Source organism: Callithrix jacchus, chromosome 15 (assembly GCF_049354715.1).
Source record: "Callithrix jacchus isolate 240 chromosome 15, calJac240_pri, whole genome shotgun sequence".
Classification (NCBI taxonomy): domain Eukaryota; kingdom Metazoa; phylum Chordata; class Mammalia; order Primates; family Cebidae; genus Callithrix; species Callithrix jacchus.
The window spans coordinates 36,729,938-36,747,554 of record NC_133516.1 but is presented as its reverse complement, the minus strand read 5'-3'; the positions used below and the strand labels follow the sequence as shown (position 1 = coordinate 36,747,554).

Here is a 17,617-nt window from a genome sequence, read left to right as displayed (position 1 = left end):
TTAGTTTTCTTTTTCAGGGGCGCCTAGTAGTCATATGTCAGTTTTCATCTGCCTGTCAATATTGTGTCCCTTTCTCTTGAATTCTTTGTCAATTTTTGATAATTACAATGTTCCTAATATTTACCGTCTACTTATTTTAAGGCATTATCTGTTGTGCTTATTTGCTCGTGTTCCTTCTATATTTCTAAAATAGTTATTTCCAATGCTTTCCTCACGTCTACCACCTCATTTCTGAGATTTTTCTGTTTTAATTTATATTGTTCTCTCATATCTTGTATCACTTTCTAAGTTTTAGTTCATTTTGACAATAGTGGAATATGATTTTATTTGTTTGATTTTATTTGTTTGTTCAAATCAAGACTGATTGATTGATTGATTGATTGAGATGGAATCTCACACTGTTGCCAGGCTGGAGTACAGTGGTGCAATCTCAGCTCGCTGCAACCTCCACCTCCAAGGTTCAAGCAATTCTCCTGCCTCAGCCTTCTCAGCAGCTGGAATTACAGGCACGCGCCACCATGTCCAGCTAATTTTTTTATTTTTAGCAGAGATGGGGTTTCATCATGTTGGCCAGGCTGGTCTTAAACTCCTGACCTCAGGTAATCCATTTGCCTTGGCCTCCCGAAGTGCTGGGATTACAGGCATGAGCCACCATGCCCGGCATAGGATATGGTTTTAATCTGTTTTGTGGGTGTGCCTTTTTGTTGTGCTCGTGTAGAGATGTTAGTCTGCTTATTCTTCTTTCCAGTTTCTTTTGTCTTTGTGTAGTATTTTACACCTCCATTCCTTTAGGTGCCTTGTTGTTAGGTAAAATTAATGTAACATTTAGGATCAAGGCTGGTTCATAGAAGCTTTTCTCACTTCAGAGCTCCCTCTTCAGCTGCTCTCATGTAGTGTTAAAAATATGTATGATTAAAAAAAAAATATATATATATGTGTATGATAGTTGCTTTCTGAGATATGCTGGCTCTCTTTCTACCCCATGTCCACTTTTATTACTAACCCTTAAAGAGAAGGAAAAATTGTTTGAGCATCTGGGCAAAAAGAACAACTGACTTATAAGGGAAAAAATATTATAATCAGACTTTAAAAAACAATGTAAGCAAAAAGAAAGTAGAGGAACCTATCTAAGATCCTCAAGGAAAGAAAATAAGAGCCATGGATTTCTGAATTAATTTCAAGTATAAAGGACATAGGCAACATGTAAAAGAACTCAGAGATTATTGTTCCTTAGAGCCATTTCTGAGAAGTACACTAGTTTTGTGGTTCAAAACAACCAAAATTGCTAAACAGCAGAGATTATGTCTGGTGGTGAACAGCAAATATACAGATGCTTGTAAATGTAAGACTACATGAGGATTATAAGGGAGAGTATAGTATGTAACAGCTACATGCTCTCAAAAATGTAGACATGGAGTGGCTAACACCTACAATCCCAGCACTTAGGGAGGCTAACTGGGCAGATTGCTTGAAACTTCAGGTACTACCGGATGACAATGACAGAGAAGCAAACTCCAAATTAATCTTGACAATACATTCTTTTAAAAGTAATCATTCTTGCATTACAGTTTCAGTTTCATTTGACGATTAGACAAGGGCTGGGGGCACTGGTGACAATTTTTAATGTTTAGATAAGCCTATCTTCCATAATCAGCATTCATTCATGATGTCACTGGTGAGAGACTGGGGGAGATCATGTGACCTTCCCAAAGGCAGGCCTTCTGAATAGATGCTGTTTCTCAAACCCTGCATGATACCAAGCTAAAAATGCACTATCTCAATGGACCAAATGCACTATCTCAATGGACCAAAGTTGACTGATGGAACACATGTCCTAGCCCAAGGTGCTTTTAGTGCCAGTGCCAAGTAAGTGAAGTGGAAGGCAATCCAGAACACCAAGCTCTGGATGGACGGTGGGAGAGCAGGCCTGGTCTCAGGTCAAAAGTCCCAACCCTTGAACATGAGCCATTGTGAGAGCCAGGACTGTCTTCTCTGTTCAGCAAAAGCCACCTTTTCATGGATCTAGGCAGGGAGGACCCCAGGGAATAATCATTGATTCTCATTCTTTCTCTCTCTCTCTCTCTCTCTCTCTCACACACACACACACCCCCATACGTATACACACTTACATACGATGTTAAAAAAAAAAAAAGACATCCTGGAACTTAAAATTACATTTAAAAGAAATTTTAAGAGATAAAACAACTGTGTTCTATTCCAATCCAGCTACTAATACTTGGAGTCTATGACCATGTACTTGTGGGCCATGACCATGAGCACATAATTTACTGACCAAAGACACTGTTGAGATTGAAAGGGAGGGACATTAATAATTATGACAATGAGTATAAACTGGCACTGCCCTGAGTAAATCAGTGCAAAAGAGTATCCGCTGTGACCCACCCAACATGTTTTAAGCTGCTCAAACGTCATCTAAATTTTTCTTGAGTTCTTGTTCTGGTCTCCACATAAAAGGCAAAAGTATGTAATTGCCAGACCTTCAATGGATCCCAGAGAGTACAAACAAGAGGATTTCAGGAGGTACATGGACAAGTATGACCTTTTAATTTTATTGTTAAATATTTATATGCGGCTTAAACCTACGTACAGTTCATACCATAAACACGGGTTCCAAATATACTATTGCTTACAATGAAACTAAAGTCTTACAAATTGCTAGTAGATTTAAATATTAAAATGTCTAGTAAACGCTTCTACAGGTGATCTCAGCATACACACAAGAATGGATATTGTATGTGGAAACTTACTTTTGAAAATCACTGGCACATTCAATGCATGCTTCTTTTTTTTATTTTTCTCCAGTCAGTCAGTCAACAAACCCTAAGCCCTTACCTATGAGCTGGGCATTCCCCAGACCAAGAGGCCGCAGGAGGAACCCTGGCTCCTGCCACAGGGAACTCATTAGCCAGCAAGTCTGCCGCACAAATGATGCGATTTTTAAAGCTAATAAGGCATTTGACATTTTGATTTAATAACAACAAATATTACTGTGTTTCATAGACGACAGTTTGCACATATGCAATCTCATTCAACTAATTGCTATTAGTTTAAAGTCTAGGGGGAAATGTCCTTTCACAATATCACCTCCAACACCAGCTGCTTGCAGTTCCTCAGCTGCTCTTCCCAGGCCACAGATTCAGGGCACTTCCACACACCAGCCCAGACCAGTTTTGCTCATCTGTAGCTACCAGGCCACTTCTATCAAAAGAAAGTGGGAAGAGAGGCCGGGCGCAGTAGCTCACACCTGTAATCCTAGCACTTTGGAAGGCCGAGGCAGGTGGATCATTAGGTCAGGAGATCAAGACCAGCCTGGCCAAGATGGTGAAACCCCTTCTCTACTAAAAATTCAAAAATTAGCCAGGCATGGTGGTGGACACCTGTAATCCCAGCTATTCAGGAGGCTAAGGCAAAGAAATGTTTGAACCCAGGAGACAGAGGTTGCAGTGAACCAAGATCATGCCACTGTACTCCAGCCTGGGCAACAGAGCAAGACTCCGTCTCAAAAAAATAACAACAATGATAGTAATAAGAAAGTGGGAGGAGACTCTCAAGGCTGGGCACTCACTCCATGGCCGCACTGCTGTGGCACTTAGACACCAGGACTTCTCCAATCCCTCCCAGCAGAACTCTATGTTGAGAAAAACTGGGCATTACGAGGCTCTGAGGGAGAAGGTGCAATCATCGGGTGGTCAGATCTGTTTCCAGCAGAGGACGGGGCAGCAGGACTCCTGTATCTGCCAGGAAATTCTCCCTATATCTGTATCCCCTACAGACTAGCATTGTACAATTCAGAAAGGGCTTGCAGATGCTTCTCATTTCCATCTGCTTATCCATCCAGTGAGGAAGGCAGGCTGGTAACATTACTCACTCGGCGCTAAGGAAGATGAGGCTCAGAGGGATCTGTGGCTTGTGTGAAGTCACACTGCTAGAACGCGGCAGGGCTGGGTCAGAGCATGGGTGCTTTTTGCCCAGTTGTTTTAAGTCCGGAGCCTGGAGCCAGATAATTGGCCAGCCTCCTCCAGGGTGCTTTATGTATAGCAGGGAGGGGACATTTTGTTTTGTTTTGTTTTGTTTTCATTTGTTTGATTTTCCTCTTTTGATTCTTAACAACTAATCTTCTTTAGTAAGAACTATCAAATGCTTCACTGGCCTTAAGAATGAGTATAACAAAGAAAACACTATCATTTGTGCTGCAAAGTTAAAGACACATGAACAATAGCTGAGTCCCACATGGTTTCCAAGCTGCGGAGGTGGGTCACCAAGTGGGCTTTGAGATCAGGAAAGTCATGAATAACTAAGGATAAAAAAATAAGAGTGCTGAAAATAACTTGGAAACATGAATTACAAAAGACTACACACTAAATATAAGCAAGGGCACCCATTCCATTTTTGGCTCATTCTTCTGGCATCAGCTGCCGTTTGGCAAACATTTGACAGCCCACTCAATCGCGGGTCTCCCACATCACCCCTTGTCTTTCTGGGTAGTTTCCAGCCTTGGGTTTCCAGGACTCCACAAGAACACAGGATGAAGAGAAATGCACAGGGGAGCTGGGGAGTGGAGACGGGGGTACAGTCTCGGAGGAGATTGGGATCAAGGGACACATGGTTTATGATGTGAAATTGGGATTGAGGCTAACTGTTGAGGCTGGCTGTGCAATTCACCCAGACCCAAATCTCCTCCTGTTTCTCTGCTATTGAGAAGAATAATTTCTACAGAGCCCTTCCATATTTTCACAGGTAGTTAAAGGTGCTTTACTGTCAGTCATCTTCAAAATTCCCTGCTTGCCTGAGCAGCAACAGCAAAACAAAAGCAATCACCTCCACCACCAAACTGACCATGTTCCAGGCCTTGTGCTAACATTTCCTTGGTAGTCCTCCTCATTCATTGTTTTGCTTTCTGTGGTTTCAACCTGCAGTCAAACTCAGTCCAAAAATATTACATGGAAAATTCCAAAAATAAGCAATTTGTACATTTTAAATTGTTCACTGTTCAGCACTGCATGAGGAAATCCCACCCAGGACCTGAATCATCCCTTTGTCCAGCACAGTTACGCCGTATATGCTTCCTGCCCATTAGTCACTCAGCAGCTGCCTGGGTGAGCAGATTGACTGCTGAGGCATTGCAGTGCTTGTATTCAAGAAACCCTTATTGAACTTCATAATGGCCCCAAAGTGCGAGAGTAGTGGTGCTGACATATCGTTATAATTGTTCTATTTTAATTTTTTTACTTTTTTCTTTTTTTGAGACCGAGTCTCACTCTGTCCCCCAGGTTGGAATGCAGTGGTGGGATCTCAGCTCACTGCAACCTCCACCTTCCAGGTTCAAGTGATTATCCTGCCTCAGCCTCCCGAGTAGCTGGGATTACAGATGCCCACCACTGCCCCCGGCTTTTTTGTTTTGTTTTGTTTTGTATTTTTAGTAGAGCTAGGGTTTCACCATGTTGGCCAGGCTGGTCTGGAACCCCTGACCTCAGGCAATCTACCTGTCTCAGCCTCCCAAAGTGCTGGGATTACAGGCATGAGCCACCGCGCCCAGCATGTTCTATTTTATTAGTAGTTATTGTTAATCTCTTATTGTGCCTAATTTATAAATTCAACTTTATCATGGGTATATACATACAGGAAAACACAGTGTATATAGGTTTTGGTAATATCCAGCTTTCAGAAATCCACTGGGGCCCTGGATCATATCTGCTTTGGATAAAGAGGGACTGCTATGTAAAGTCCCACTGAATCCCCACAGCAGCCCTATGTCACAGGTATCCTTATCATCATCATATTTTAGATGAAAAAACTGAGGCTTAGGAAGTTGAAGTAACTTGCCCAAGGTTACACAAGTGTTGGAACTATATACCAGCCACCACCACCACCAACACACTTAGCACTTGAAGCTGGGTGACTGGTGACTGTAACTACAGAGGCCAATACACTTAATCCCTGCCATACACTGGCAACCTATGCCACAGGAACTTCCCTGATAGTGCCAGTCGGCATCCACCCCTCCACCTCCCCACTTCATGTGACCACAGCCACGTGAGCCAGCATGCAGGCCAAATATACCAGCCAACAGTCTCTTGAGTGTAATTTAGAGTGGTCATGCCCAAATTGGTCTCCATAAGACCCAGTTTGTACAGATTCTGCTCTGAAGGCTGTGTCTTCAGCTCCAAGTTAACACAGAGTCCCTTTGCTGATTAACAGACTTTCTTAGACTGTGGACTCTGGAGCCGATGGCCTGGGTTTGAATCCCAGCTCCACCATTTACGAGCTGGAAGGGCTTGGCCAAGACACCTAGCTCACTGTGCTAGCTTTTCTCTTCTCTAACAGAGGTACTCATGATACTAATAAAACCTACCGTTCTGTAGACTCTGAGGATTATATGTAGTTCTGCTCAGGAAGTGCCTACAACAGTGCCCAACAGACAGGGATCCCCCAGTGATGATCATTATACAACAGCCTTGTGCAGGCCAGCACTGAGATTTTTCTAGATAAATGTTTGTATTTCTCAAACTGAATGTTTGGCAGCAAATAAAAGCAAAGACACAGACTTACCTCAAGAAAGTCACCTTTGGCTACTGGGCCAATTTGCCACTGGATTCAAGTTCTATTTTGAGGGCACCCAAAAGAAAGCAAAAGCAGACAAAAGTATAAAGACTCTAGCTGGGCGTGGTGGCTCACATCTGTAATCCCAGAATTTTGAGATGCTGAGGTAGGTGGATCATGAGTGGTCAGGAGTTCAAGACCAGCCTGGCCAACATGGTGAAACCCCATCTCTACTAATAATACAAAAATTATCCAGGCCTGGCAGCAGGTGCCTGTAATCTCAGCTACTTGGGAATCTGAGACAGGAGAATCACTTGAACCCAGGAGGCGGAAGTGGCAGTGAGCCAAGATGGAGCCACTACATTCCAGACTGAGAGACAGAGTGGGACTTTGTCTCAAAAAAACAAAACAAAGAAGACTCTAAACTTTATTTTTAGATAGTTTTTTCAGGGACTTTGTCTCAAAAACACAAAACAAAGAAGACTCTAAACTTTATTTTTAGATAGTTTTTTCAGTGAATTGGATGATAACATATTTTATTTTGATCCCACTGGCACTGGATCCTATGGTATGTTTTGCCTTGGTAAAATTTTTTTTTAACTAAGATGTTTCCAAGTACCTGTATGATCACACCTCCCAGAATTTCTTGAAATACTAGCTTTCCCTCTTGGGAAAAGCCAGCCTTCACTTTGCTATGGTCCCTTCAAACATCTCTTTATAAAACCAGCGGATGAGAAGAATTAAGAGCCTGAAATCAATTTGGGGAATCACATCATAACCTATAAAACAGATAAGTCGAATTCTTCCTCCTCCTCCTTCCTCTCTCATCGTCACTTACTAGGGGAAATGCATGTGGTGTTGGATGCTGATCCACATCCCCTTTACTTCACCTAATTAGTATTCTCAGTAGGTGCCTCTCACAAGGAAAATCATCCTACAACTCTGTCTTCCTGATTGTGCTGAAGCAGCAGAGGGTTTTCAGTAACCGCCTTTGACAAGCATTATTATCACTAGTAATTACAGCTCTCTTGGGTAGGTTGGAAGGAAACAGACTTGCTTATCATCTCTGATCTTTCAGCCCAAATGCTGGGATTTTTACCTCCAACAACCCACCAATGAGATCTGCCAGACTCTCTGATGGCTCCTGTCTGAGATGTTTTCATTTCAATAACAACAACAACAAAAATAAAGCTAATATGACCATCACCAGTTAATTCTTTTCTCCTGACTTGAGTTGAATACTCCTAATTTCCTCTTACACAGAGTCCCTTTAACACCTTGGACCACCACAGACATTGTTGTCATAAATGCCAAAAGGATATTTCACATTAGAAATTAAGTTATTTAACTGTATTCTTCTATTCTCTGCAAACTTTATTCCTGGCCTGAAATAGGATTGCACAGGTGTCATTTACAATGATTATCACAGCAGCTGACACTTAGCAAGACTTTACCAAGTGTCTAGCCTAGTGTAAAGTGATTTTATTTTAAAACTATTATCTGATTTGATTCTCATAGAAACTAGGTTGACAGTTATTGTAGTCGTATTACATTTTAACTATAACTATTTTAATGATGAGTGAAGAGAGGATTAGAGACAAAGATTAATAACTTGCCCAAAATTCCACATAAGTTTGACTTGTGTGAAGCCACACTATTTACTCATTACACTCTATTATTTCCTATCCTAGTAGAATATTTTTGAGCCAAACTCAGATTGTCTGCTTTTCAGGAAGTGAAGTTATGATTCTGAACCATGGCGACCAGTAGAATCACAGTTGTTCTTCCCAAACCCCCTTAGCACACAATGATCTCCCTTCTGACCCAACACTTTTGGCTTGGACACCTCATTTGGCAACAAGGATCACAACAGATGTAACAGAGCTTTTCAAATACAGTCACTGGAAATCCTGAGCTGCTTCGGCACTCCTTGATTCTCGAATTGACATTAACTTTGTCCATGAATTTATATCTTGTCTTTCTATCTGAATTATAAAATCTCTAAAGGCTAAAAGGGTTAGGCTCACTGCTGTATCCCCTTCCTTTGGGATAGCGGTTAACCTTATAAACACTTACTGATTTATTTCCACATTTAACCAATATAAAACTGCATTCTTGCTTATGGAGTTGAAAGCAAAGCAACTCAAAAATTTAATCCCTAATTTTTCCTGTTCTTCAAGAGCCTTTGAAAGGTCTTGGCAATACTTCAAGCCAAGTTCTACCCGAGAGCTGGGACTCAATAATTACTGTACAATACTGCTTTATGTCCTATATTTTAGCCACAGGGCCAGACACAAACTTCTTTTTACATATGAAATAGTCATATTTTGACAATCATTAGGAAGAATGACTGATACATTTATGGGCACCACTTCTACAGTATGGTTACATTTTACAACAATAAACACGTCTGTTGGTTTATATGTTGCTGATAAATAAAATATTCAAAACGATCTGAAGACCTCAAATGAGTTATTAGTGCTATGGTTTAAGGTTTTGGTCAATAGCACTTTTGGAGGCAAGAGCAAATTAATTTCTTTGACCCACAGGAGGAAAGAGAGCTGATGTGAATCACTGCACCATGTCTCAGTTGGCCCCATCATGGGCGGTTTAAACTGCATTCGGGAGACAATTGCCTTCTGTTTAGGGATCTTCACAGCAACTCTTGCAAAGCCTCTTTTTTGCATTATTTAGACTTAAATTGGAAAGGACCTTTTGTGTTTTTTCCCCTTTTTTCAGGAAAAACAGGGTATATTTGCTTAATTGTATCCACTTTTCTGCCAGGTACTGTCACGTATAAAAACTGACATCCTAAAAACTAGATAACTTGAGATTTACTGCTTTCTCCCCAGTCATAAGGAGCTCTGTGATGACAGTAGAAAAATACCTTAGCAAGTCCATTAATCTCTCAAGCTTTTCTATTAAAATAAGCCCACATAGTGGGACTGCCATAAAAAAGGAATTATAGGACCCAAGCTGGACTTTTTTTTTTTTTTTTGCATAATCATTGAGGTGATTTGCTCTACCTCTGGGTTCAGCCCCAATTTGCTTCTGCCTCCTTAATATGCACAGGTGATTGACAACTCACTAATAACTCAATGCCAATATAGGAGATTATGTGACTAAAATAAAACCCAAGGTTCCATAGAGGCTCAGCCATGCTATTAAAAGAGTTACAAACATATATTGAGGCAGTGAGAAAAAATGATATGGAGAAAAAATTTAATAACATGGAAATTATGCCGCAGACAATGTGGGGACACAGAAAGGCAAGTCTGATGAATGTGAAAAAATTAGAAAACAGTATGAAACAGTGTTTTTCAAGTACGTACCTCAGAACACTGATCCCTCTGCATAAAGGGCTGATGCAAGAAGACAGGTTTCATGGGACTGGGAGATAAGCCACACCACACCACTCTCAGGGACTCAGTACCTGTCAGCAAAACCAAGGCTCTGAAAAGCCCTGCAGTAAAGAAACCTGCTTAACTTGGTTTCACATTTCCTAAACTTATTTGCCCAGGGAGCCATTTTTTTCCGCTCAACTTCTCTACCAACGGAAGGTAGGACTCACATAACTTTGAAGAAATTCTGCAATAGAAAAAAGATAGAAAATGCAGCCAAGGGGAAATTGAGCCAGAGTCAGCATGCTTAGGTGCAGCACATGCTGACAACAGAAACACTTGGATTTTCAATCTGGGTAAACGAAATTGATGTAATAATTCCTGAGAGGCAGAAAAAAGGCAATTGAAAAGTTGAGCACATTAAGTGCTTGGTGGGTCAGCTAACATTCCTCTTCATAAAAGCTGAGTTCCAGGGATCCAGGTGATTGGGTAAAGATTAATCTTTACCATGTAAATGTATAAAAATGCTTTGGACCTATATTTCATTTGTACGAGTCAGATAAATCCAAACTGCATGGATACTTAGCTTAGCAAGAAATATACAATACTAATTTATCTTAGATAAAGAGCAACAGGGCCATCCCTAGGTAGATCTAGGTGGGTCTGAAAAGTAAACAGGTTTTGTCCTCTCCTCTGAACCCCTTTCTCCCTCTCCAAGCCTCTCTCCTACTTGTTTCAAGGTTCCCCTGCATGGCAAACCTGAAAAGCCCCTTCACACTGGATGTACTGTTCTTTCTAGGGACCTGAGCAGCTTGAAAGAGACATGGTCATATTTAACACAAATCATTTAGCACAATTAATTCTTCAAGGGGGAACTGGAAAAGGTATTAATAACAGACATTTTGTAGGGGAAGAATGTTCTCTTACCCTTGAAATCAAACCAATGTAGCCACTGGCATTATCTACTGCCATTAAGCAGAGTCATTAGACTTGTGTTAATGGAATGTGTTTTGCATGTTACAAAAAGAAGTTTCGGGCAACAGCAACAGTGGCCCTGCAGGGAGCAGCTAATGAGTACCAACCACTGTGCTGAGTGCACTACAGATATTATCACCCTCATTTAACTTTGAAACTGCCAATGGCATGATATACTATGATCTTCATGTTATCAATGAGGAAACTGAAGTTCAGGGTGTAAACTGCTTGTACAAAAATCTCGTGGCAGTTACGGCACAGGGCTGGAATGAACCCAGGACAGCACAGCTTGGCCACTATGTTGTGTGGCCTGTTTGGTTTGGCCCCCTTGGAACAATGATATTTCAAACGAGCTCTGCATTATCTGAAGAGTCACCCAATGTCCTGGCAAGAATTTTCTACATCTTCGGCAACTTCCATGCACAGAGTTGTTATTTATTGGGCTAAGATTTTTTTAACCCATCCCTCAATCTTCATCCACAGAACACATATCAGTGTGTTAACTCGGCGTCCTGCTGTTCAGTCAAAAGTGATGATAAATCCAGAGTTCAGTTCAGTATGTATTTTTCAATAAAGTTTTTAATCTTAGAATAGTTTTAGATTTACAAAATAATTGCTGAGACTGTACAGGCAGCTTCTGTATATCCCACGCCCAGTTTCCCCTGTTGTTATCCACTTACATTTATTGGTGCATTTGTCACAACTAATGAATCAATATTAATACATTACTATTAATTGAAGTCCATGCTTAATTCAGATGTCCTTCGTTTTTACCTAACATCATTTTTCTGTTAAAGGATCACATCTAGGATATCACATTACATTTAGTTGTCATGTCTCCTTAGCCTCCTGTTGTCTGTGAAAGTTCCTATGAGACTTCGCTTGTTTTGAACAGTACTTTTTGAAAAGTATTGGTCAGGTACTTTGCAGATTATTCCTCAAATGGGAATGATCACCCCACTCAAATGCCTCCTTCTCAGGGCCTTCCTAACACTCTCCCTCTCCTTAGCCCACCATAGTTGTCTTTCTGGTACTGTCAGAGCATTCACCTTATTGTGCATAACTATTTTTCTGGCTGGTTGTCTCCACAGTAGACTATCAACTCTTTGGGAGTAGAGATGGGTTAAATCAATCATGCCAGTACAGCATTTTGCAGACAGCCAGCACCCAGTGGAGATCAGTCAAACTCCAAGACAATTGATGGGTGTGAGATTTTGCAAACAATAAGGGCATAGTTTACAATATGGCTTTGTACTCTAATTACATAATTTAAAGTCTGTAAATTTGCTATAGCTTCCTGTGCAACCATAAATCAAAATGTTCAGGTATTCTACAGCTGCAATTCAAGGAATGGGCTATCCAAAATTAGGAAAAGACTTACAAAGACCCACACAGGGAAAAACCTAAACTGATAAGAAAGGAGCACACCCTGGAAGCATGGTGGAGGTTGAGGAATGTGTTCAAAGTTGGGGGTGCGGCTCAGGACGCTCTTAAAACCAAAACAAACAAAAGCCCTCATGCAAGGCACTGCTGGTGACGTTTCCTTTTGAGTTTAAATACTCACTGCATAGTTGTGTTATTAAAAGTAAGATTATGCATATGAGATTCTCAGCCCAGGGCCCAGTATAAATCCTATAATAAATGGTATTGACATGAGGGCAGTGACAACTGACACTCACACTCTTAAAATATTACCACCCAACCCACTCTGCACCCTTGTAAGCACAACCCATTTAATGCTCACAATAACCCTATAAACTAGGTACTACTGTCACCTCCCCGTAGCTGAAAACCCCCAAGCTTCAAGGGATTCGGTAACTATTCCGGAGCACAAAGCCAGCAAAAGTGACTGATCCAGGACTGGAATACTTGATCTGTTTAACAACTCTGCAGCTGAGCTCTTCATGTTAGACAGATACACACAGCACACCTGTATATCATATATATAAAATATATGCACATATACACATGTGTTTACACAGCTGAGGCCACCACCAAGGCCACAGAGAAGGTCATTTCTGTGTTTGGATAACGAGGCAATGGACGCCAGAGTCGAGGGCTGAGCCAAGCCACACCATGTGGGAACAAGCAATGGCAGCTGGGCCAAGGGCCAGTGCAACAGCCTTGGCCCTGCTGCCTGGGTTCCTGTGAACTCCCCTCCCACCCTGCCCCAGGACCACCCCTTCCATTTACCATGCAGCTGCTGGACAGTAAGCAGCTGTCTGCCTCTATGGAATGGAATATGACAAACATGAAACCAATAACCTTGGCCTAGTATTATACTAAATACTAGGCCATAAACCTTTCAGAAGTATTATAATAAATAATACGTAGTCAATAACAAGACCACATATTATTTACTATAATACTTGTGAAAACCATTCATTCATTCAACAAATTTTTATAAAATCACCTAATAGTAGTTTATTACACACTAGAAATATACGAGTACACAAACTGCGCAAAAATCCCTTTCAGCTCCAAGGTGGCACTCTAGCAGCACCTCAAAGCATCCTTATAACATGACTAAACATTAGTTATGTGTGTTTGAGCCTAATGCTCATACGGCTGGCCCAGGACAGGGCCTGTTTCTTTGGAAGATGCTCAGAGAGTATCTGATAAATTTACCAACATATTAACTAATACATTGCTCTAGGTTTTTCAAGGAACTCTGACAATCATCACTTCAAAGAGCACCTCACATTTACCCCAAAAGATAGAAATAAGTAACACTGCCCCATTTTACAGATGGTGGACCTGTGCTTCCATGTGATTAGCTGGCAGAGTGAGGACCAGAAGGCAGGCTTTGTAACTCCTGCTTAAGAGCTTCTACCCAGCTGAGGTCCAGCCCTGGATTTCACCAAACAGAAACACTCAGCCATGTAGCAGTAATAATATTTGAGCCACCCATTTCCTAGAGGCCCTATCCCCAGCCACAGAGCACTCCCCTCATCCTCTCCCCGGGGAGGCACCCTAAAGACATCGCAGCAAACTGCTGACCCCCACACCCTGGCTCACATGTTGTCAGAGGAGATATTTTTTGTAAACCACAGCCTGTGGCCAACACACTCAGGCAGAATGCACAAATGGAGTCCATCCAAGTCACCATGTGTCCCCATCATCATCTATCATGTTTGCCAGGGCTGGATATCTTTTGGCAATAGACTCCATTTACACGATTAAAAAGAAGCTTGCAAATTTTCAATCATTTAATTAATCTTTATGTACTCTGTCCTATTAAGCAGCAGAGAAAATGTTTACAGCTCAATGGAACAATTTAGCATTTGTAATTCTTCCTTTTGCAAAGAGATTTATCTACATCTACCTATATAAAATATTGTTGAAATAAAAATGTCAAATCTAGATTCCTTGCCAAGATAGAAGGAATTTTATAAGACTGTGGAGTGACATGTGGCCTGAATAATCTCTCACACAAATTATTGTGTTTCTTGAGCTGTAAGTATAACATGCTTAATGAAGCTCCACATTTGCAACCTGTCTCCCACAGAGTCCAACAGAGTTTGCCTTTAGAATCCCCTGTGTCTAACTCTGGCTCAGAAACTATTTACATACTGAGATGAGCCTTTTATTCATAGATCATGGTTATTCTCTTCAAAATTATCTGCAGAAATTATTATGCCTTTTCAGAAATTAATGACCCTCACAATTTACCAATTCAAACATGTATTACCTGACATAATTCTTATGAGGTTTGTGAAGCATCTTCTTGGAAATGGGTAAGGTAAGTTAGGAAGGAGAATTATACAAACTTCGGATCTTCATCTTTAGTAAGTTTAAATAAGAAAGGAAATACTCCACGGGCAAGAAAAAAGAAAAAAATGAAATCTGGCATAATTTCCCTGCAGTAAAACTATGCTGCCTTTTAAACTCATGTCTGCTTTTAGAAGCAGAAACCAGGAACAGTAATGGCTTTAAAATACTTAAACCACAGAAGGAAAACAAACAATTAAATGACTTAATAGCACTGTATGTAAGTCTATTTTTTCTTTTTGTTTTACTTTTTCCTTCTTTTTTTTGCTTAAACTTAAAATGACCTTTGCATAACATTTTTCCATGACTGATCCTTCTCCTACCTTGGGTTACTTAGAAGTATCATATGTTGCAGTGGCAAAAACACAGGTGACAAGAAGTTACAACAAGATGAGAAGGGGAGGAAACCCCCTGTAATCTGCAGGTGTCTAAATAATAAAATTTCCCTCTCGACTGAAATGAGTGGTCTGAACAAGATATAACAAAATGGACCCCAGAACAGTAAATCTGGTGCATGACATAAAAAGCTTGCCAAGGCAACAGATACTCTAGGGGGAAACTGGCATTTTTATAACTGGGAAATTTCCATGTGACCAAAACAGAGTAAAAGAAGAAAAAAAGGGGGACAAAATAGCAAATTCCATAAAGGTTTCTTTCATAAAGGCCAGGTGTGGTGGCTTATGCCTATAATCCCACTGCTTTGGGAGGCCAAGATGAGAGGATCACTAGAGGCCAGGAGTTTGAAGCCAGCCTAGGCAACATGGCAAGACCCCATCTCTACTAAAAATAAAAAATAAGAAATTTAATTAGCTGAAATACTTTCAAGTTCTATATAAAAATCAGGAGACTTTGAGGCCTTACAAAGATCAGAGAAAACAGAATCACCAGTGTAGAATAAAGCACCCAAACAAGAAAGAAAATCGAGCCTTCCCAGACTGGATGCCAGAAGTGTTGTTGGTTTAGGAAATATCTGCATTCATTCCTGAATCTTCCATACAGCACAAAGGAAGCTCTGACTCCACAAGAGACACACAGCGCCCCAGAGGTATTGGAGACATACAGATGTGCTGGTGTAACTGGCGTCTAGAAAGATCTCAGGGTCTTCCATGAAAATAAATGTGAGCTGCTCATGCAGAGAAGAGCGACAGGGCACGGTGTCGCTCTGGCATGTCTGAAGCCCAAACTGAAAACCCAGACTCCACGCTTGACAATATAGGATAGGCGGTAATACTCCTCTGTGAAACAGTGATTCTGTCATCTCCCAATTCGCACTAAGGCTATTATCCAGTTTCCATAGTGTACACCTTGGTGGAGATCAGGAGGGCCCTGCTGAGAGCAACGACGGGAGAAATAATAAAGCTGCCGATAAAATCGGTCACAAGTCCTTGTTCTCAGGGTTCTGACTTCAAGGTCTGAATTTCATGTGTGAAATAAAAGACTAGAATCCCCATGAACTTTACTAAAGGGGTGACTGCTAGACCGTGGCCACCTCCTCAAAGACAGGCCCATGTTCCCACCAGCACAGTCTGGCAAGCCAGTAAATATTTGTTTAGTCTTTTCAGCACCATATAGTGGTGCCCAGGCTAGGTGATTCATATGCATTCTGTGTAATCTCAGTGGAGGCAGATATCATTCTCTTTTATTATTCTTGTACAGGCCACACAATCAAAACTCACTCAGAGGTTAGATGTCTCTGTAAGACTGCACCCAGTTAAGTGGCACAGTCAGGATCTGATTCCAGGTTTCTGCTGTACCATCCTGTGAAGGAAGCCAAACTGGACCTTTGAACAGGCCTCCGTGTTCTAATCTATAAAATCAGAAGAATGGACCGAGTCTCCAGCAGTTGTAAGAGTCCACTATTCGACTGTCCCTAGCGTCTCAGCTACAAGGCAGAAATATGGCTGGGAAAGGGTCACACAACATCCCTTAAACACATAAACTTTAAATTGAAATAGAAGAGGATCCACAGAGCTCTGCTGGACTGAGACCATGGAAATAACACGGTAGAACAAAGAACGAAGTACTCAACCAAGAAAGCAGCTCCATTTGCTTTCCAGTGCAAGGCAGTTCCACTTCACATAACTTTGGGTGGCTCAGAAAAAACAGCTTCTGTCAAGTTTGGTGAACGGGAGCAGGGAGGTGACAAAGAGAACCGTGGACAATAGCTGAATGTTTGACTCTGTCTTGTCCCCTTCCTCTTCCAAGAACGCCAAAAAACAAAATTTCAATCTTTTCAAAGACTAAAACTGTGTCATTTTTTTCTTCTGTCTCTAAGGAAACGACTTCATGGGCAAAGGAAATACTGTGAGCTGGGTAAACTAGTGAACTCGACGAGGTTTCTAAATGTGGCCTAATGGCTTATCTCCAGGAAGCACACAAAAAGGAGCCCAGCACATAGCAAAACCCGGTGCTAGACATTTATCCTGGTGCCAAACACCCAAATCCTGAAAGTGAAAACATAGCCCCTACTGCTCAGCAACATATTGTTAACCAAGACCTTGGTTCCTTTTGAACTGTGAGTTCCATAACATTTGTACAGTTCTGCTCCTGTTATTAGCAGATTTTACATATCATCACGTTCTGCCATCTTCACAATGACTTCTGCAGGTCTTCCAGGACAAAGGAGATTCATTCTGTGTTTAACTTGAGTTCCGAGCTCTCTCTACCAAACGTAGCTGCTTCCTACAAAGAGTAAAAGCTATTCCTGAATTGTGCTTACTACAACGATGGACTAGCTTATTGCAGACAAACCTGAGAACAATTAGAAAAGCTAGAGCAAGTACAAATAATACATATTTGGAGGAACTGTAGACCTATCAAGGCAGCCAGGAGTTGAGAATCCAAATTTCTGAAAAAGAAGTAGAAACTCCCTGAGGTGAAGCCAACACTCTACACTGCCTTCATCTTTGAAGCATTGGATAAATCAAAAGTGATGTGGCTGAAGGCTGAGAAGCTCAACAGAGCTTTGA

At 41.2% G+C, this 17,617-nt stretch overlaps 1 protein-coding gene across 28 annotated transcripts in view; it reads right to left on the bottom strand.

The window, feature by feature from the left end:
- Positions 1 to 17,617, bottom strand: part of CACNA2D3 (calcium voltage-gated channel auxiliary subunit alpha2delta 3) — a 923,853-nt gene that overhangs the window by 802,760 nt on the left and 103,476 nt on the right. For 5 of the 28 annotated variants that reach the window (XM_078351190.1, XM_078351192.1, XM_078351199.1 and 2 more), the window contains exon 3: positions 9,894 to 9,994. The exons of the other annotated variants lie outside the window; for them this stretch is intronic. In XM_078351190.1, coding sequence (XP_078207316.1) covers positions 9,894 to 9,947 — 54 coding nt within the window. In that variant the 5' untranslated portion in view covers positions 9,948 to 9,994. The remainder of the gene's footprint in view (positions 1 to 9,893; positions 9,995 to 17,617) is intronic. 28 annotated transcript variants of the gene reach the window in all.